The 16,857-nt window shown below is 31.3% G+C and overlaps 1 protein-coding gene across 2 annotated transcripts in view; it reads left to right on the forward strand.

Moving 5' to 3' along the window:
* Positions 1–4,502, forward strand: part of LOC129959544 (uncharacterized) — a 78,311-nt gene extending 73,809 nt beyond the window's left edge. For both annotated transcript variants that reach the window (XM_056072425.1, XM_056072424.1), the window contains one exon: positions 2,052–4,502. In XM_056072425.1, the coding sequence (XP_055928400.1) occupies positions 2,216–4,261 (2,046 nt within the window). In that variant the 5' untranslated portion in view covers positions 2,052–2,215 and the 3' untranslated portion in view covers positions 4,262–4,502. The remainder of the gene's footprint in view (positions 1–2,051) is intronic.
* Positions 4,503–16,857: the final 12,355 nt, after the last annotated feature.

Here is a 16,857-nt window from a genome sequence, read left to right on the forward strand (position 1 = left end):
CAAAACATTATTCGAATATAATTATACTGCTGTACAACTCCTTGTCCACTTATATAATTTATCCGCCTAAAAATTTCAAATAAGTAAATAAATATGGGTTAAGATTTTTCGATACAAATTTCCCGTAATAGATGGCGTTAGTACTGTTGACAAGCAGTACTACTAACGCCATCTATTAAAAATATGCGGAGTTATATTTAAACATTCAATAGTAGAGAAAAATTAAATATCATTTTAAAAACATATACTTATTCTTAATAACATAAAAATAATAATAAAAAAAAACTTATAGAATGATTCCTCACTCCTATTCCCTAATTTCGGATTTCCGAATACAATCTATTTATTTTTGCTGCTCTAAGTCAAGTTGGCAAGTTTATATTATTTTATAGAATGTTCTTTAAATATATGAAATAAGTGTGTTGCATTAAGATATTTCTTAAAACAATGGATCAATTAGATTTCGTGCTCATTCTCGACACATTATTTAATTAATTTCATTCAAAATCATACGAAAATATTAATGAAGTGCTATTATAAGATGCAAGAAAATTTTTATTAAATGTAATTAAAATGCGCGCTTAAGATATGCTTAAAAAAACTTCTTCCCATAATGAGTTTTCATAATAAATGGCATATTTACTCGTTGTCTCACTTCATTAAAAATAGGCAGATAATCAACAATTGTAAATCAGGTGTAAATGAAATTCTTTAATAACTGAGATAACTTTCAGAAACATTTTTATTTTTTAACTTTGAAAAATACGGCAGTGTCGATATTTTTCCATTTCTGCTTTGGGTCGTGATTCAGAGTTGTTCGGGATGTGTTTGAGGCAAGTCTTCCCCGAACAGGTGGCGACAGAGAATATTTAGCGAGTAGGCGGTGAAGCATCTTTTCCTAGGGTTATTCACCAGACCGTGATCTTTATCTTTTCTGCGAATGGTGTTCAGCACTAGAATTTCCACGCCACACTTTTATCTCGGAGGCTTCGCGAAGAATTTCGTCTTTACTCGAAACCTTTCACTTCGTGGGAGAAGCTCACGCAACGCAAAATAAATGAAATGGGCGGGTTTGGGACTCAAATTTCTTGAAGGAAATGAGACGAGAGTTTCGAAGAGAATTCGCTTCCCAATTTTTAGAGGATAGAAATTTTTGACACATTACAATGACTCTTCCACTTTCTTCTGTATGTTCAAGGATCGACATGTTAAAATAAACCTCTATATGCTAAGAATGAATTCTTTTTTACTTTTTCAGTATTTGCTATCATTTGTCTAGTAAATCAGCTCGTTAATCACAATTTAAGTGGCATACATGCTATAATTACTGTAAATGACTTGATTGTTATTACTTATTGAAATTACAGTTGAAAATATGCGGCTAAACTTTACGAAATGACTCTTTTTTATATATTTCTGAAACCTGATGAAGTGAATAAGCTAGGAAAATAACTATTATATTTCTTAAATTTCTAATAATTGAAATATTGAAAATATTCCTTGGATAATTAAAGTAGAAACGGTTTTAGTATGCTGCTCTTTTTATAATGAAAGCACGTTATACACTTATGTTGAGGTCTTGTAAGTATAATTTTAATTATATCCCAACATTACTTTTCTAAAATAATGTTGGGATGTTGTGCTAAAAAATCTTATTATATTATTGTGCTGTCAGTTTGCTTCAGTCACTGAGGATATTTATATTTTGATTTGGTTTCATTTAATTATCAATGTATTTCCCCGCAGTCAAGAAAGAAATAAACTGAACATATTTTAAAGAGAAACCATAGATTTATCTTTTAATAGTTTCACCTTTCAGATGTAAAATTTTAAAGTATTTCATTTTGAGTTCTATATTTTTAAGTGAGTTGAATGATATTTTTTAAGTTTTTATTTTCTACCCTTAACGTCAAACAATCTTTATTATAGATAATTCGCATTAAAATGCAATAAACTGAAAATGATTGAATGCTTTATTTCGCAATTAGTACTAAATTAAAGAATATTTTTCAAATATTTTTACTAATTTTAGCCCCTTTTTTCTTTTACAGGTTAAAGAGTGATAACTTTTATAAAAGTGAAGTCTCCTGACGTCAATTCAGCGTCAAGGCTCCACCTCGCCAATCAATGGGTCAGTTATCTGGCACAGTAGAAGTTTAATGGAGTTACAATATTATTTTCGGTACATTACTGAAATAACTTAAAGAAGATAAATATGAATGGCACGGCAGCTAGCGCTTACCTTGCAGCTGTCAAATGGGACGATGAAGATCTCTATCTTCAAGAATTCACTCAGAAGTATGCGCTTCCTCAAGTGGCCAGAATAACCAAAGGACAGTATATGAACCTTGGTGTTCCTTCTTTATCAAATCCATCACTCAATCAAATTGTTCTCTTTACAAAAACAGGAAAGCGAATAAAAGTTGCTGCTCAATGCGTGAAGTTTAAGGATGGAAGTCGCGTCGTCCCAGTTGGCACTAAATTATCCATTCCCGACAACTATGAAGGTTGGTTTGAAATTTTATCGGAAGATGGCCGAGCAGTGCGCTGCATCGAAAGTATAGCAGAATTGTTGAAGAGATTTCCGGAAACGTGCCTTGTACGAGAAAATATTAAAGCGTATTTGGCCAAATCAGATGATGCTGAAGTCATATCAGATAAGACAAGAACAATAAATGCAGGCGAGACTTTGATTCTTCTCAGTGAAGTCCATGTTACATCATCTAAATCAAAGTCTTCTGGGAGATATTTAAGATGTTTTACAACAAAGGGAGAAACTGTCTTCTTTAATGTTGAACAAAAAGGAAAATTTAGTCCCATTGCTGGGGAAGAAAACATATCTGGAGTCCATACTATAAAAAATCTATCTACTAAGCGCTTTCCTTTGATGGTGCGGTTAGTTCACGGTAAACCACCTTCTGGAATAAAGAACAATTCCCATTTTGTAACTGAAATGAGGCTATATTCTCTTTTTGAAGAAGAGTGTATTATGGCACTTCCTTTACTTAAAGATACCCAAGTCATTGCTCTTCCACCTTCAGCTCCTCTGAAGGTCCAAGCTCCCAGAAATCCAGAGAATCTGCTAAAGCTCAAAATCTACGATATTCTGGTTGAAAAGTGCAAGAGCATTGTACAAGAGGCCTCCGATAAAATACAAGTATTTGATATTTCCCTCTCGAAAGAAATTCGAGGAGAAAAATTTCAACTCAGCCAACGAATGAAGAATTTATCTCCACTTCACCGCATTCAGCGCAGTGTTTCAGATCCGAATTCAAAATATAAGGATAATCCTAAAGCAGATCCTTCCTCTGTCGAAAGTCAGCATAATAACAAACCCCAAGTCACTGACAATTATGACGAAATAGATCAAATCTATGATTATGTGCGAGGCTTTGCGCCACTTCCAGTCAAAGCTACCCAAAATGACAACTGCAATGGACATCATTCATCAAATAGTGGATCCCCATCTAGTTCTCCAACCACCATGGACTCGGGTGCCAGCAGTGAAACTCCTGATGATAGACCAGAGCCACCTCCAGTTGAAACCATCCCTGTGCGCAGGATGTCTATGAATGATGCATTGATTTCATCTGATATGACTAATAAAATAATCAACAAATCACATGATATATCTTCCAAAGATACAGATTTAGTTGAAGGCCATATTTATGAGAAAGTTGGTGTTAAGAAAGATTCTAAAAAATTCACTTCTGAAAGTCATGTGAAAGTCAACAACAATGGTGAAAAACTTTTTATTCCTCATCATATAAACCATGGGGTTAAAAAAATATTAATGAAAGGTCCAGCACAAAACCGAATTCAGCATAAATCAAAATTCTTTAAGCATTCAAAGAGTTCTCCAGTACTGAAAGATGCCCCGTCATCGAAATCCAACCCACGTCATAAGAATAATCGAAGCAAGTCTCTTACTACTTCGCCATTGTTCAATATACGTTATAAATCACTTATTAACTTGGCAATGGACTTTGATACCCTTGATTCCAGCAACTCTGGCGATAAAACTTCTTTCGGTTCAGGAGGATCGAAAGAGCACAAATGCGAAAGAAAAAATAGATTGCAAAGACCGAAATCATTGATCGATATATTTGGGGAAGTGAACGAAATCGAAAATTTTTGCAAACATAGGAATTCTATTACTAATGGCATTGAAAATAGAAAGCTTATTTTTTCTCACGAGACGGTTAATGGTAAATTGCTGAATGGCCATCACAATAAACGTATAGGAACTTTATACCTTTGATGATAGACTGTTTTACGCATTTCAAATTGAATATGATTGTTTTCAAAATGATTACGTTTTTATCAGCTTACGCGTAGTTCATTTTCTCCGAATATCAGTAAGTGCTTTTTTGTAAATAAACATTGAAAATTTATTTTGGAAAATAAAATTATGTAAAAAGATCGCATTAAATGGGATTGTTTGATTTTATTTTAGAAATGACATTGTTAGCACTTTGATATCTAAAGAGTGTATTTTTGAATAGATGTGTATAATTTTTAAAACTGATTTTTTTTTTTTTTGCTGAATAAGTTGTGATACAATTTTAAGATATATGTATTTAATTTAATTAATCTTCTTTTATTTAATTGTTGTTGTTTTATTGTTGGAAAGAATGTTGCTTCATTTACCATAACAGAATAACTGGTTTTGTGAATCAGAAATAAATGATTGTTAATATTTTAGTTTCTGTTTGAATTATTCAATAATTTCAGAGTTTTGAGTTTCAAAAATTAAAAGCACATATTTCCGCAAGTAATTCTCATCTTAAAGGCTAAAGACTGGCCAAAATTCAAATGAATAATCTTAAATATGATGATAATGTATTAAACTTGTCTTTCTGTCAGATATAATAGATTTATATGCAAAAGGACTGATTAAAATAGGTTTTTCACTTTATCTACCGGTAAATGAAAATATTTTTATATACTTGTTCATGTCAGACTTCACACATTAAAAGCCATACGATACGTCAATCGGACGCTGTTCTGTAGCCTATTGGTATGTGATAAATTACCTAATTACTTAATTAATTTAGCACCAATATTTGTAAAACAGTAAATGGACGGCTAACAGTCGATATGCTAAGCACGAGAAAACATAGATGTTCCATGATGGAAAAATTAAAATGGAAGCTATTTTACCAACGTATCCGATTGATGTTAATTTACAAATCATAGACAATACTCTTCAAAGTGCTTTTCTTCATGTTTCAGCAACAATATCAAAGCGAACTTAGTCTTATCTAATGCCTTAAAAATAAAATATATATTAAACAAAGTGATAAATAATAAATAAATGATTTAATAAACCTTTCCGAAATTCTTTTGATTTTATGTAATTCCAAAGAAATATAATAATCACTAAAGTTTCCTTTTTTGTAATAACGGCCAGACTCTTTAATTTAATGAGGGTATGTACGTGTCTGTGAAATAATAATTACAATGTCACACTTTTTAATTTATGTTAAGGAAGAGTGTTCTGAATTTAGTACATTTCTCTTCAAACAACAAGCGTTAATCGCGTATTAGAGAAAGTATCCTTCACATTCACTTTCATGAAATAAACAAAAATTATTTTTCGCATTTCATGGCAATACAAATCAATTTTTTTAAGAAGAAAAATGCAGTCAGTATTTTAAATTCGTTGGATATAATGCCTTTGCTAGGAACATTTAAGCTTTCTCCTCCTTGCTCTGATGATGTATTTAAGACAAGAGATTATATGAAATAAATTTATTCTTTCAGAGTCTAATGCTGTTTTGAGCATTAATAAGAAATATTTGATAGAATATCAAATTTCGGTATTATAAAACTATTTTCTCCAATTAAAATTTTTTTCTTATGTTTCCATACCTCTTTATCTTAGAACAATCTCTGTCATGTAATGTTAAATTCCTTTAAATGGTTAGAAAGAGATGCTTTATGCTTTAAAAAACATCCAAAACCTAAATCATCATTTTAAGTGATTGATTCAATGACGGCATTCTCGAACCTTGAAGAAGCCTCAAATTGTATATGGCAGAAAAAACGTGTAACTAAGGAAACTTCTGAATATTCTTTTATTCTTGCCAAAGGCATCCACTTGTGTAATAAAACAAAACTGTCAAGACTGCGTATTTGGTTTTGTGAGTTTGGTAGAGGTGAGCAAAATTGACAAGGAACTCGCCTACCTATTGCTTTTCTTTGAAGCCGTATAGGGAAAAATACAATATAAAGTTCTAATAGTTACTAGAAAAATCTTTGTCTTACAATACCTCCATTTACGTACCCAGTCAAAACAATGCAGTTTTATGAATTTCAGTTGCAGTTAATCTTCACATTTGAGTCAATTGAAATGAAGTGCACTTGACACCGCCGTAGTGTTTCTCCATTAACTTAAAAGTTTGTTTCCCTGCCCCAATGTAAAGGACCTTTTGGCATCTTTCATAGCATAATCTTAATGAGTTTTAAAAATGGAACATAGGATAAAATTTATAATTCTAGCAACAGTTGTCCTACTGTGCCTTTGTAGACATTCGAAAAAGACTAACTAAATTCAATATTTTTGAAAAATTCACTTTTCTCTCACATCGAATATAATCACTCTAATATATTCAATATCGATGAATCAGTGCGAAGGATACAAAGTAAAAGTAGCAACGAAATTCATTGTTATCTAAAAGTTAAGCTAATTCGTAAAATGCGAAAAAATGTGAGTACTTTTCTTTCTTCGATTCGAAAAACCTCCGCGCTTTAGTACATACGTCAGGAATCGTTTATTTCGTATAAAAAAGGGTGAAAGGATGGTACGTTTACATTTGGCAATAAAGTGAACTGGGATTATTCGCGGAAGTAGAGGCGTAATAACCGCTCATCTTTTAGCATACCATCCCTTAGTGAAATATAATCTTCCAAAAGCTCTAATTTCTGGAGAAATGACGAACAGAGAATCATTTCCAGAAGGTGAAACTTTTGTCTTTCTACAAAACATTACGTCTTCATGTGCAAAACACATGTATCCATCGGAAAGTGGATAAACCGGCTTACTTGTCACTGCCGCCATTTTAAGAGTGTTTTTTCGTGCTCTTGTTTTCTACTACCTAGATGTGTGAAATTATAGTGGTTTTATATTTAAAATGAGTTTCAAGTAAACCGGAATCTCTGTCCTGCAGGAAAGTAAAGGATCTTGACAAAAATTTTATTATTTGGGAAGTAATGACCGTTTGCAAATTTTGTTAGAGTTCCGATCACATCGTTGCTATTTTGTTTTTGTTCAGAAATTTTGACTTCTCCTTCGAAGACTTGCCTAATGCGTTTCTCGGACTGTTGCGGCATGTCAGCCACAGTTATTATTGCTGTCTTTAAACACTTGAATGCGCAATTGTGAGCTTGTTGGAGCTTCTGACTTGATTGATTGACTTTACCAATGTGTTTATTTCCATGTACTTTTGCATTGGAACCTTTGAAATGTTATATAAAGACGATTTACTCTGAAGTTTCTTTAATACGTCTTTCTTCTAGTACAAAATTTAGAAAGAAAAAGTTTCTCTTCATTCCTTCATCGGAAAAGATGATAGAGACTTTGAACAGAAATAATTCACGAAATATAATTTCTTCCTTGTGACACTTCTTAATAAATATGTGATGAGATTTTATTCCCCAAATTTGAAAAATATACACATCCTCGATAAAACTATTGGACAATGGATATACTGTTATTTACTGATAACAGGAAAACCTTTCTCTTCACATCATATAATAACTATATAGCTTTTTAAGAAACAGGAAATCAAAACTCAACTTATTAAATGGTTTAACTCGTAATTTGTTTTGATTCATCATCAGATGTTTCTGTAGGTTAGTTCTCATAATGTTCAGTAAACCATATGAAACTCTTATATTAAAAAAAAAAAAAAAAAAAAAAAAGAGCTTTCTAGCGAATTTTCCTTTTCATTCTTTATTTTATCATCTCCACTATATTACAGTCGTCTCTCAATCACTATTTTGGTACTTATACCAGACTACACAAAGGAATACGCATAATACTTCAGTTATTCTTTCTAATTAGTATAAGTGTGACGTTGAATAAGAAGATGACAAATGAGCTTGTATGCTCAAACAAAACTCATTCACTTAAAAAAAGAAGTTAGAATGCATGTGTCAAATTTCCATGTTCAGTTCAGTGAGATAATATCGCGCTTTGAAACAAACCATGAGATACTCTTGGAAGGATATCATAATTTTAGCCGTGATCAAAATCAAGTCTGATGATCAGAGTAACATATGAAATGGCACTTTACTCTCTGACTAGAGAAAACAGGTTTCCATGAACATTATCAATCATTCGAGAAAGAGTAAGATACCAAAATGAAGGAAATTACTTATCGATTCTTTACAACCATATGATCAAAGATTGTGATATAAAGCATGAAACAAGAAATCAACTCTCCAGACCTAAACTGGGGAAACCTTTAACTGGGATATTTTCGATAACAGTGATTCAGCAATATTGAGCATGGTACAGATAATTCTATTATTGAAGCTATCATAGGAGTCATGGTATTATGATTCTTATGATACCGTGCTCCAGAAAAATGGCCTAAAGCTGGAAGCGCGAAGGGGATATAGACAAAATCGGGCTGCTGTCTAAGGAAACATGGAAACAAAACATTTATGATTCTATGTAACTTTTATAAGTCAAATATGATGAGGAAACCAAGAAAAAATTGTCATTTGTTAAACTACTTGAAAAGATTGGAGACAAAAATTACTCACTAAGCATCAATATTCGACTGATGTTTGGTACAAAAGAACTTCCTTATTCAAAATCTTAAGCGCTCTTTTGTTATCAGTAGAGAATAAATTATAGAAAAAAAAATTAACTTAGGAATGCAAAGTGGCTGAATGGCCGGTCACTGTGCCTAGCAACACGGGTACTATGAGCATTTACAAGATGGCAGTTTAAATATCCCTGGGAAAATTATCCTTTCTGTTGAAGGTACTTCAGACTATCATATGTAGTCAACATAAACCACCACTTTACCCTCTATTAAAGCGACAGCCTGTTTACCAACCTGGCAACTTCTCATTTCTATATTTGAGGTATCTCTCCCCTTGAAGGAATTCACTAGTGAGCAAAGTAAGAAGTCATAGCACATGCAGTATGTTGGAAAAATATCTAAGGCAAGTTTTCTTCATCTAAAATATGATATCACAGATACAGCAAATCACATATGTTATAGTACCATTAATATTTAAAAAAAAGATTTTGTGTGTAAAAGAGTATATTTCAAAATTTACGTTGAAAAATCCTTTGTACCCTCGGGATCAATCATTGAGGCTCATAACACTGTGTATTATAATTTAGGTAATTCTTGTAGTTATTGGTCTAATAGATTAAACGCAATATTAGGAAGGATTCGATTTGCTTAAATAAATATTTGACGCAAAATATTTTCTCTTAAATCTCTATACATATTTTTAAATAATTGTAACTCCGTTTTCAATCATTATTTTTCTTAATTAAAATTTAAAAAGACCCAGCTCCCGATGATCTGCATTAAAATTGTTGACGTTCTCAATCGATGTAACCTCAATTTATTGAAACCATGGGGGCATGGCCTCAAACGGGTATTGATATCTCGAGGCTTTCTCTTTAGAAACGCTATGAAGACCAAGTTTAATGAGTATATTTTACATTATAAAGTCAAATATGACCACAATGAGATATCTAAAAAAGACATATCTTGAATCAACTTTATAATTTAAAGGAGCTCAATCATTGAATGCATAAAAATGAATTCTTTGTCTTTTGTAGGTAAATTGCGGAAATACGGAAATTAAACGAGAAAATTTTTCTGAGTAATCAAGAAATCAATTAAAGATTTCAATATATTGAGAAATATGCAGTATTTAGTTTATTGAATATGGGTCAATTACATGTTAATAGCAAAAATTTCATACAACGGGTATATAAATACAATTTCACCCATTTTTAATAAATGGAATTAATAACACTGTTTACCTGCAAATAAATCTGGAAAGTTATAATTATAAAACTTGAAAAAAACCTTTAAAAGCTAGTATGTAGCCTCTCGTTAATATTTAAATAATGAATTTTATTAGTTTAGAAATCATTTTGAGGTTTTTGCAAAACAAACAGCATTTGAGGGAAATTATATTACATTATTTTACTGCGAAGAAAACTGCAGCAGAAACGCATTTGTTTCTATTGGACATTTATGGTGAACATCGAATACAATTTACAAAGAATTGTTTGAGCGATACAAAATAATGATTTCAATATGGTAAATTCCCAAAAGCCTTATGGTAAAGCATTATGATTTTGGTAAAACACCAAAAGCCAAAATTCAAGATGCAGTTTTGCAAACCTTATTTGATGAATCCATGATGGTGAACGATACAAGCAACAGTTGATCCCTTTAAACATAGCAATGAATAGGAAACGACTAGAATTTTTAAATTATTATTTAGTAAACAATTGAAATAAGGAAATATTTGTCCGAATTCGACGACCCAGTTAACAAGGAAAAATCGGCAGAATACCGGTCATCTTATTCACTTGTCCATTATTCAACCTATAGTTTTTGCGACATTGACAGAATAACCGGCATAACGACAAGTGAAACGGTTTTAGTATTTTGCCGACTATTTTTGGCCGTTAGACTAATATATAAATGCGACAAATGTCGAAGACATTAAATTGCCTTCGCCAGGCTCTGACCGAATGCATGGGTTTCCTTTCGATCCCTTGATTCATACTTTGCTGAACATTGAAGAGAAGTAGCGACGTCTTATTTACCCAGTAATTTCTTTTTGTAACAATACATATGCAAGGTTTTCTGTTTTCTTATATTTTACTTTTTATCATAAATCTTTGTCTGTCAAAGTTAATCTAGTAAAAACATACGTAGCTATTGCCGCCATTCTCTTGCAATACAGATTGCCTAAGAAGGGACAGTTTGTTATTGTCAAATAATCAAATAATATAAATTCTGTATAAACCTATAATGTAAGTAAAAAGTATAAATAGAAATTGGATTTACTTAATTACAAAATATCTACTTTTACGATTTAATTCATAATGCTCCAATAATTTTACAAAAAAATTCTTACCGACCGCACTTGATTGCATATATATATATATATATATATATATATATATATATATATATATATATATATATATATATATATATATATATATATATCTGTGTGTGTGTGTGATAGGGTAGATTATTATTCACATTTTGAAGAATATATCCAATGCAGTGAACTTGTTAAATGAAAAAAAAAATAATAATAATAATGTTCTTCTAAATTATCCAGGTTCTATGTTCAGTAGGATAAGTAGGAAATTAGAATGTGATTTTCTTCTGCCAATTACTTTACTACAAAATTTATATTATTCATATTCATTTCTATAATGATCTGTGGATTATATATAAAGTTGTATCAGTAAATATTCGTCAAGCTTATAAAGGTTTTTAACTTTCTCATGTACAAAGAGAAAGTATTCTAAGGAAGGAACTAAAAGTAAAAAATTTGGCATAAGAACTTTATGCTAGATTTGTATATTTATATCGAATTTTGAATGAAATCTATTAAAAAAAGTCCGTTTATCCAACTCGTCGAATATACAAAACAAAGAAAGCCAAATGGATAAATTCAATATACATATTTAACATCTAAAATGTAAATATGTATCAAATTTAGGATCAAATCCATCTAGGGGGTGATTATCCGTCGATCTGCACTTTCGAAAGTATCTAAACGGGGTCAAACAAAAACGCAATGGCTTAAAATACATGAAATTTGATATGTGATTTTGTGATTACAATTGTAATTCTGGGATGAATTTTGGTTTCGATCGGTTGGGTAAAAGGCATCCCTACTACACATTCAGTTTCCTGGTATTTGTGCATTAACCGCATTCCAGAGATGAAGGGACAAACCCAAGCCAAATATCGCATACTAATAGACTTTTCGTAACTATTGTTTGCCATCACACGCAGTTCATATTACAGAAGTACATTTATAAGGAGAAAGTTTCGGGAAGACCATTCCTTTTGATTGAATGATCGGAATCTTAAAGATATTTGCATGAATATGGATGCATAAGAATACATGTCCTTGTTCAATGCGATTTATATTTTTAAAAGAACTTAGAGTTGTTTTAATTTGAGGAATTTGAAAATAAAAGCTGCTAATTAAAAAAATATTTACAAATAGAAATTCATCATAAGAAATATTCTTCGAAAAGTACTTTTTAATTAAAAAAACTTGGTAATCATGCTCGGATTTTTACTACGCAGCTGAAACTTTATTTCAAAGAAGTATTTATTTACTTCACCAAAAATAATAGTAATGAATTGAGTTCTTATACCTTGTTGAACTATCCAAATCGAACTTTGAAACGTTCTTTAATACGTGATCACTTCATAAAGCGTATACTTGAATAGATTAAGTTTAGTTCACTTAGCTTAAAATATCGTTTAGTAAAGTTTAAAAATAAGTTAATAATTATTTGACTTCTTTCTATTATAACTTGATTTTAAAAAAATGAATAATAATGTGTAAATGTGTTTCTTTTCCCGACACTAAACAAATAGTTAATTATTGCAAATAATTAGTCATTATAATTGAATAATCTATTAAATAATACATTATCTTTTATTTAAATGCAAAATCAATTATTATGCGTTATTATCAAACTAAATTAGAGAAGTACTGCCCAACCCCCCACGTCGGAGATGTTTTGTAACCCTGTCGGAAAATTCGCGCTGTCGCCTCAGGAAACTGTCATGTAATATTTTAAGACATAATTTTTAATTAGATATAGATTAGATTAATTAAGATATGATTTTAAAAAAACGGATGGTTCAATTCTCTATTGACGAATTAATTATTTAATAATATTATTTTACTTCAAAGTAGTGGCAGACTGTTCAGGCTCTCAGCTTGTCCAAGTGAGCCAGTTTTACACAAGACAAAGTATTCCCTGATGTGTGTGTGAGATAGAGAAAAATAACAATTTGCTAAAGAGAATTTCATGCACCTTTTTTCAATCAAATAATCAAAGCAGCAAATAGCTTTCTGCTACAAACCCACAATTTCTTCCGCGTTAGGCAGGGGTCGCAGCTATGGATTTTCATAGATTCAAATGATTCATTAACTTCATTTTTAATCATTTAGATAGATATTCAGTACATGTATAATCACTAAAATAAACTTATATTAATACTTTATTTATAATTTTTACTTTTATTTTTAATAAAAGCTGAGCATGGCCATACTTAGGGTACTTGGAGATTTGCCCTCGCCAAGGGCATAGATAGTGTAAAGGAGGCGCAAAAACGATCATTTAAAAAATAAGTTTTAAGAATTGCATTTGTTCAATTTGCTACGTAAATGAAAATGAAGCTACGAATATACCTTTCGGATGGATTAAACATTGCGAGAGTCGTTATTGTTGCGAGGACCAGCTAGCTAGCTCGGGAGCAAGTGGGCAATCCGCCCCTTCCCTTTTCCGGAAAACATATCTGTGCCTCAATGAGTTGTCAGATTTTTACTGGTAGCAAAAAACTCTGCCGACGAGGAAAGGATGATATCCCTCATCGGTGTAAGGGTAAGGTTCGTGTGAGAGGTGACGAAACGACGTGTTTTTTCTTTTGCTTTGTAGCTACATTCTACTCCCCCCAAAAATGACAGACAAGCGAACTCGTAGGTCTTTTTAAGTAGGAGAAAAAAAAAATTTTTTTCTTCGAGCCATTAAAATCATTATAAAGGGAGGGGCAAAAGAAAAAAAAATCATGGGATGACTAAAGGCAAAAAAGTAAATGGACACTCATACCCTTTTTAGATTGGAGTTCTTTGGGATGCTTCATTAATCATGTTTAAAAAGTACAAAATATAAGGAAGTCTTTGTCTTATTGAACAACTTTTTAGCGTTTCTTTAGTCGCATATTCGGGGGGGGGGATATTTCTATTTTTGATAGTCAAAAAATGAGCGAGGATTTATTTAGTATTTAGGAAGAGATGAAAAAAAAATCAAATTGATAAGCACAACTAATTATCTCTAGATAGGCTTTTGTTATATTAAATGCTAAGCCTTCAGTGACTAGCTGATTTTTTCCATCTTATTATTTGCATTCATTTAATTACATCGATCCATTTTGAATTCGCCAGATGAGTTAATTTTTTGTAAGTAAAAGCATTTATTGCTATAAAAAAAGTTAAGAAATGAAAGTTTTACATTAAAGAAGGATAATATATATTAATTGTATCAGTACTTGAGCTAAATTTTCATGCATCATGCTGTGAATCTCATGGAATTAATGATTTTGTTCATTATGTTTAACTGTTAAAAATGTGTTAGACAGAATATCTCCTTAAAAATCGGCAGATTCGATTTATTCTTATTTTTGTTCTGCATAATTTCAAATTAAATGACTATCATATTATAATTTTTTAGCTAATTATAATAATGTAAGTAATTAATGTTATTAGTTAATGTAAGTAAGTATTAACTAATTTTTAATAGCTAATTATAAAGTGAATGTTTACTTTATTTAAAGCAGATAAATGCATCAGGCTTAATCTCCTGAGAAGATTATTTCTCACTTAGTGGAGAAATGATTTTAAAATCCGAGATAAAAATATAAAAGTCTTTCAAAACAATGTAAGAACATTGAAGGTGATTGGGAACACAGACTACAGTACGCACCGGTGAAGTTTTAGCGATCCGGGAAACATGTGCCTTCTTTAAGCCATTCTAGAGAAAGAAAACATTTCCTTTCTCTTTACAATGTTGTATTGTAACGTTTCTTAATTTTGGTTGCAACCATCTTCGAAAAAGGCGGAAACAAAACTTTCTTAAGTTTCATTATTCATTTCCTACATTGCTATTTTCAAGGTATGCTGAAATTTATTTCTTGTATCTGAAGCAGAGTTGGCCTTCTATCTAAAGGGGCCTGGGTGCAAGAAACAATTTAGAGCCCTAAAGTTTTTGTTAATTAAAAAAAAAAAATACAAACATCAACATATATTACTATTGCATGTTTATTTAATGAGTGATTTTGTTTCTGATATTATTTACTTCAGAAAAAATTATTCTTTTTAGGGATTTGATATAGTAAGTGCATTTAAGCATTATGCACACATGCTTGACCGAAGACAATTCTTTATTAATTTTAATTTGCTGGAAGAGCGCTCAGTGACAACTTGTAACTTAAAGAATAGAATAATATAACAACTGGTAACTAGGGATAGAAATACCGGTATTCCAGGATACCGAATACCCCATTTGTCCAATTTTGTAATACCGGTATTCACAAGTTTAAATACTGTTTTTTCGGTATTTACTAGAATTTTTTAAATTGTCTCCACTCTATGTTCAGGGATCGCCAACATAGCAAAATAGTATACGTTTTTGTTTTTATGTCTCCCTAACGGGCGAATTTAATTAGACTGTGAATATAAAGTTGCATCGTACAATCAAGAGAAGTGATAGAATATGTGAATCATCAAGGAGGAGGGTCAAAACTATCCTATTACTGCACACGCGCAGGATTCGTATGTAAATTATCGCTGCGTTTCTTGATTGAACAATAATTTATTCGATAGTGAAGATTGTGTTCTGGAGTGAAATGACTTGAAGACACATGTTGACTTTTCTGGGGTTTATTGGTAACAATAACAACAAAGGGCACATGAATACACCTTAGTGTAGAAAGCCTAGAGAACTACACATAAAACTCTCTCGGAAAGAGCCGGGATCCGAGAGCCGAGATAACACTCCCTCTAGTACAGGAGTCCAGTTCGCTTCTGATAGAAAAAAAATATACTAAACAACAACAGGGAGACTATGTGACACATGATTGGCAGCTAGTTCCGCCCAGGGATATCACGTGGTTAACTGAATTCTCAACATCGTAGTCTGATATTTGCATCTGAAAACAAGGGTGTAGTTGTGAAGAAAGTGCGTAATATTTCGATATTTTTTAAATTGGTGAGTTTGTTATTCACATTATATTTGCATATTATAATTTAAGTTGATTAAGTTCATTTGAGCAAATCCGCAATTGTGCTATGCTCATGGAATTCAATTAGAAGTAATAAATGTATTATACAAAAAATTAAGAACAGAAAAATCCAAATGCTGTGGATATAGAAACTTCGGATTCCGACTTTGAAGAGAGTGAGAGTGATATTGACAATGAAGATAATGACAATGTAATTGTTGAAGAAGATATTGCTAATCAGGATGAAATATAAACCCATCAAGAATTGCTTCTTATAATTTATAAAGTTCGAAAAAGTGTGAAGATATTTAAACGTTTCCCTACAAAATATGCCATAATTCAAAAATATATATTAACTGAAAATAAAACAGAATATATATTAATATTAGATTCTAAAACACGTTAGAACAGTTTACTCTTAATGATGGAACGATTTTTGAAACTGAAAAATCCAACCCAAAAAGAAATAATCGACTTACACCTGCAAAGTAATTTTTCAGATAGTGAATTCGACTTAATATCCATAACTATATCAAATCTACTTCCAATAAAACTGGCTGTTGAGGCATTATGTCGCAGACATTCTAATTTGTTAACAGCTAATGCAACAATAAATTTCATGTTGCAGTCACTGAAAGAACAGCAACATCACTATCTGAAGAATTATATGTATATTGCATTGAAAAATCGCACAGAAGAAAGGCATACCGAAATAAAAAATATCTTACGGTATTTACATAATTATAATGATTTTAAAAAGGAAATTGAAGATGAAGAAAAGAAACTTACCAATTCAAATCTGATCAAGTTTATA

This window comes from Argiope bruennichi, chromosome X1, assembly GCF_947563725.1.
Source record: "Argiope bruennichi chromosome X1, qqArgBrue1.1, whole genome shotgun sequence".
In the NCBI taxonomy this organism is placed as follows: domain Eukaryota; kingdom Metazoa; phylum Arthropoda; class Arachnida; order Araneae; family Araneidae; genus Argiope; species Argiope bruennichi.